Source organism: Ziziphus jujuba, chromosome 9, assembly GCF_031755915.1.
Source record: "Ziziphus jujuba cultivar Dongzao chromosome 9, ASM3175591v1".
NCBI classification, from domain to species: Eukaryota; Viridiplantae; Streptophyta; class Magnoliopsida; order Rosales; family Rhamnaceae; genus Ziziphus; species Ziziphus jujuba.
The window spans coordinates 4,684,589-4,689,014 of record NC_083387.1 but is presented as its reverse complement, the minus strand read 5'-3'; the positions used below and the strand labels follow the sequence as shown (position 1 = coordinate 4,689,014).

At 33.0% G+C, this 4,426-nt stretch overlaps 1 protein-coding gene across 1 annotated transcript; it reads left to right on the top strand.

The window, feature by feature from the left end:
- The first annotated feature begins 3,046 nt into the window (after positions 1 to 3,046).
- Positions 3,047 to 4,093, top strand: LOC107425833 (LOB domain-containing protein 29). The gene is made up of 2 exons (XM_016035881.4): positions 3,047 to 3,375; positions 3,492 to 4,093. The coding sequence occupies exons 1-2, from the start codon at positions 3,091 to 3,093 to the stop codon at positions 3,924 to 3,926; spliced, it is 720 nt and encodes a 239-aa protein (XP_015891367.3). The 5' UTR covers positions 3,047 to 3,090; the 3' UTR covers positions 3,927 to 4,093.
- The last annotated feature ends 333 nt before the right edge of the window (positions 4,094 to 4,426 follow it).

Genomic DNA, 4,426 nt, shown 5'->3' with positions numbered 1-4,426 from the left:
TTGTCAATCCAAGAGAAACATTATCCTACTTTGTGGAAACAACTTATATGATAATGACCACTAATGTTAATTCCATATTTTTAATTCAACCAGACTTACAACTAAAAAAGTCCCCTTTTCCCAATTTACCATATGTCCAATAAAAAAAAAAAGCCATAGTCTAATTTTGAGATCTCCAAACATCAATTTAGGCACAAGTATGAAGCAAAATGAGAAAACTAAAATACAGAAAAGTGATCACATCATAAAGGAACTAAACTAAAAACAGAGAAATCATTAATCGGAAGATAAAAAGATTAATATGGTTTCTGTTTCTTTTTCCTTTTCCACCTTAATTCACTCCCAATTAAGCGAAAAAGGGTATCTTTGAAAAATGTAAAAAATAAAATAAAATAAAATAAAAAATAAAAAGGGTTCTTAGCTAAGAGGGTCCTGACTATATTTTTTAAAAAACTAAAAAAAAATTTTAAATAAAGTTTATACAGATCGGTTTCTAATAAAAGATTAGTTGAACCGCAACATAATTATTGTCTAAAGTAGATTATTATTTTAGTAACCTCTCCTTTAGTTAACATACCTTCTTGTCTCCACAAGATCATTCTTCCATTTACATGCTCAAGTGGCCAACAAGTACACATGTTAGAGGCTTTTCTCTATTATATATATATATATATATATATATGCATGCCACATTAATTCATAACTGCCAACATGCTTAATGTCACTCACAAAATCTACCTCAAATTAGCTCTTTATTGCCTCCAAATTACAAGAGGCTACCATCCTTTAAATTTGTTGTTGCAATTGGTCTCTGTTTTGATTGGAAGAAACTGAGTATAATGAACCTTTTTTTTTCCCCCTTTTTTTTAAAGAAAACAAAAAGGAGATGCAGTTGACACAATGGTTTTGAAAATTTTGGACCAATTGGTCTATATTTGTGATGGGATTGGACTAATTTCGTAAAAATAAAAATATTTTATCAATGTTAGTGGCTTTCCACCAAGTCATAGGCTGCTTAGTGGTTAAGATTTAGTCACGTATATCTAGTCTATGCTATACATTGGCTTAGAGTTGAAGTGGACTTGCTAGCTTATTTGTCTCTAACACCAGTTGACAGAAGAAGAACTAAGAAGATAAAATTAAGGCAAAAATTATTGGTTTGAGTTTCTATTAGAGGTAGAGGTTTGAAGCATGATCAAAGCGCAATTTGGCAGGGTCTAAATTTCGGTGCCTCTGTTTTAATATTTAATAATTGATTTAAATATTAAATTAAATGATAATACTGCTGAGTTACTCCAAGCCATCAACTGCAAGACAAACAAATCAAAGACTAGAAGAAGAAGTCACCTCTTTTTTTCCTCTCTGTCTCTCTTCAACTACAAGAAACGTGCTGTATTCCAGTGTCACTATCTGTTCCTTTATTATTTATTCTGAATATTCTTCATTTCTATCTCAAGTTTTTGGTAATTTTGGTTCCTCCACATGTATATTTTGGTAGCAGTTAACATTTTCTTCCTTAATGGACCATTATGGGTCTTTCATTGGAAAATTTGCAGTCTAAAATATAAATCTCTGTCAGAGTCAGTTCAATTAATTGGAGAGTACTCTTAAAATGGCTTTTAAAAATTTTTTAGTTGGCTTACAAATTTACACACACACACACACCAAAAAAAAAAAAAAAAAAAATTCCTGTGCCAATTTTGGTAAAAGAAATTGCTTACAAATAGTTTTTGCTCAATTGCCTGCTTAGAACTTAGAATGGTGATGTCCATGGAGTACTGGGTGACAAGGACATTAGGATTCTGGACCAGCAATATATTTGATATTTCACTTGCTTTGCCACATATATCAGTGACAAAGTTTGAATATTAGAAAGACATCTGCTTGGATATTCTTAGCTAACTATTGCATAGCATAGTTAACTAAAGTATCAAACCCACTAAGGAGATTAGGAAGATAGGATATATAGTACGACTGGGGTCAGGTTTCCTAACTAATATGAAATATATTTTACTGTCTTCTGAAGCTATAATTTCCTAATTTTTTACTTGGGATGAGGAATTAACCACTATTAATGTTTTTGGTTTGATCTTTGAGTGTGACATGTTAACTTATTCAATTTGACTATTCTTCCATTTGATTTTTGGGTCCCACCAAGAATATAATTAAATATTAGCCAAGTTCAAAGTTCATAGATTAAAACTGCAATGGAAATATTAATTAACTAATAATATGGGGCAAGTATTAAATTAATGGAGACATTTTATATGTAAATACAGTTAAAAGTACTGTAAAAGCATGTGAAAACAAGAATGAGAAGTGTTTGTAAAAAAATTTGTTTAAATTGGTAGTCTGAATTTTAATTTCTTTCTTGGTCAGGCTTTTATGATGGGGGGGAAAAAGAAAAAAAAAAAAGAAAAAAAAGGGAATTGGTCAGGCCTTTAGAGTCATCTACGCGGTCAAGAATCACATAAGCCCGTTCTTATCAATATTGTTCAATGATCCCACCTATACATATTGCACGCCAGCTGTTTGCTTATATGTATGTAATCATTTATGCTGATCAATCAGCGTTTCAGAAATATGTTACCTGTCCAAATTCTACATATTTATATGTATTCTGTCAAATAATAAGTATTAAAGAAATTAAAACTAAGGGAAAAAAGCTGAACCCTTAATACTTTTGGCTCTGCAGAAGATTGGAGTTTGCTAATTCCCATGCCTCAACCAAACATACGCAAGGAGATAATAATTAATAATATTAATCATCATAATATACCCTTTTTCTCAATCCAATACAAAGCAAATGAAAATGGGTTTGGACTGTGATAGCTCTTTGATAGTTCAAGGAATCTCATCTGAACAGTCATGTATGAAACTTTAGTCTGTAAGGAGTTGTAGATTAGTAATTCAAAATGTTAAAATAATGAAGTCTGTATGCCACTGAGGGAACCTTATATAATTAAGTATTCATTATAATATGATCTGTACCATTCTTTCTCTAGTCTTTATAAACGGAGGACGATGCTGGGCAAGAAAGCTAAGATAAAGCGAAAAAACCACCAAAACATCCTAAAAAGACCGATCAAGATGACAGGTTCTGGTTGTGGTTCTCCTTGTGGAGCCTGCAAGTTCTTGAGGAGAAAATGCGTTAAAGGTTGTGTTTTTGCACCTTATTTCTGCCATGAGCAGGGTGCTTCGAACTTTGCTGCAATTCACAAGGTTTTTGGTGCAAGCAACGTATCAAAGTTGCTTGCCCATCTTCCTGTCAGCGATCGTTGTGGAGCCGCCATTACCATCTCATATGAAGCTCAAGCCAGGCTTAAAGACCCTATATATGGCTGTGTCTCACATATTTTTGCTCTCCAACAGCAGGTTTTTATACCCTTTGACCTTTTGTCGAGTTTTACAATTACATGATTATGGAAAACCCATATGATCAAATTTCATGATTTAAATTATATTCTGATTTGGGTGTGGATTGTGTACAGGTGATTAGTTTACAAGCACAGCTAGCTTCCATCAAAGAGCAATCAGCCAACAATGGAAGCTTTATCAATGGCCCTGACAATGCAAACTGGAATCAGAAGTTCAATGGAAGACTTTCTCACCAAGAACATGCACAGAATTGGTTTCAACAAGAAAATTCAAACTTGGTGCCCCAATTTAGCCCAAACCTCACAAATGTTGCTTCAATGATGCCATATTTGGAAAGCAATAAATTGATGGATCCTCATAACCTTGTTGGGAGTTGTGAAAGTTCAGTAGTTCCGGATGAAAATGTCTCATATGGCAGATTTGATGAGGCTTCTGATCACTTTTGGTCTTCATTAGACGCTCAAACAATCAACAGGCAATGGGGTGGTTTTCATGATTCCAACGATCTTCATTCAGGGCCTTTCAACTACACTCAGCAATATTCCTGAGGAGTTAGGGAGTAGTAGTGGACTAGATTTTGCCAATCCCAAATTACTACTGCATACTATGAAACATGAACTTTTTTTTTTTTTTTTGTTATTCTCTTATAATTAAGCTAGAAAAGGAATTAATGCTTATATGATTGTTACAATTAGTTATTGATGGAAGATGATTTCATTCTCAGTGCTATATATGCTGCAGCTTGAGAAAGGCAGATTAATTGAACTGCCAGATATTAATGTACTTTTTTAAGTTAATGTCCTTCTTCTTAGTTATTTTTGCCTAAACTAGGATTCTATGTAATATTTTTATATGGAAACCTCTGCTCTGATGGAAAATCTGGCCGATTAAGGTAAACCTCTCTCCTTCTCTCTCTCTCTCTCTCTTTCTCTCTCAATATAATTATATATATATATTCAAATTCCATCCGCTGATTGCTGTACTAATTATCAGGTGGTTTCTCCAGCTGTTTCAACAAAAAAGTATTTATTTGTTTCACTTTTAGAAT

What these genes read in the sequence shown, in the direction of transcription:
- LOC107425833 (XM_016035881.4), top strand. Translation starts at nt 3,091, where the DNA reads ATGACAGGTTCTGGTTGTGGTTCTCCTTGTGGAGCCTGCAAGTTCTTG. An exon ending in TTTTTGCTCTCCAACAGCAG is followed by an intron (nt 3,376 to 3,491) that starts GTTTTTATACCC and finishes GATTGTGTACAG; the next exon opens with GTGATTAGTTTACAAGCACA.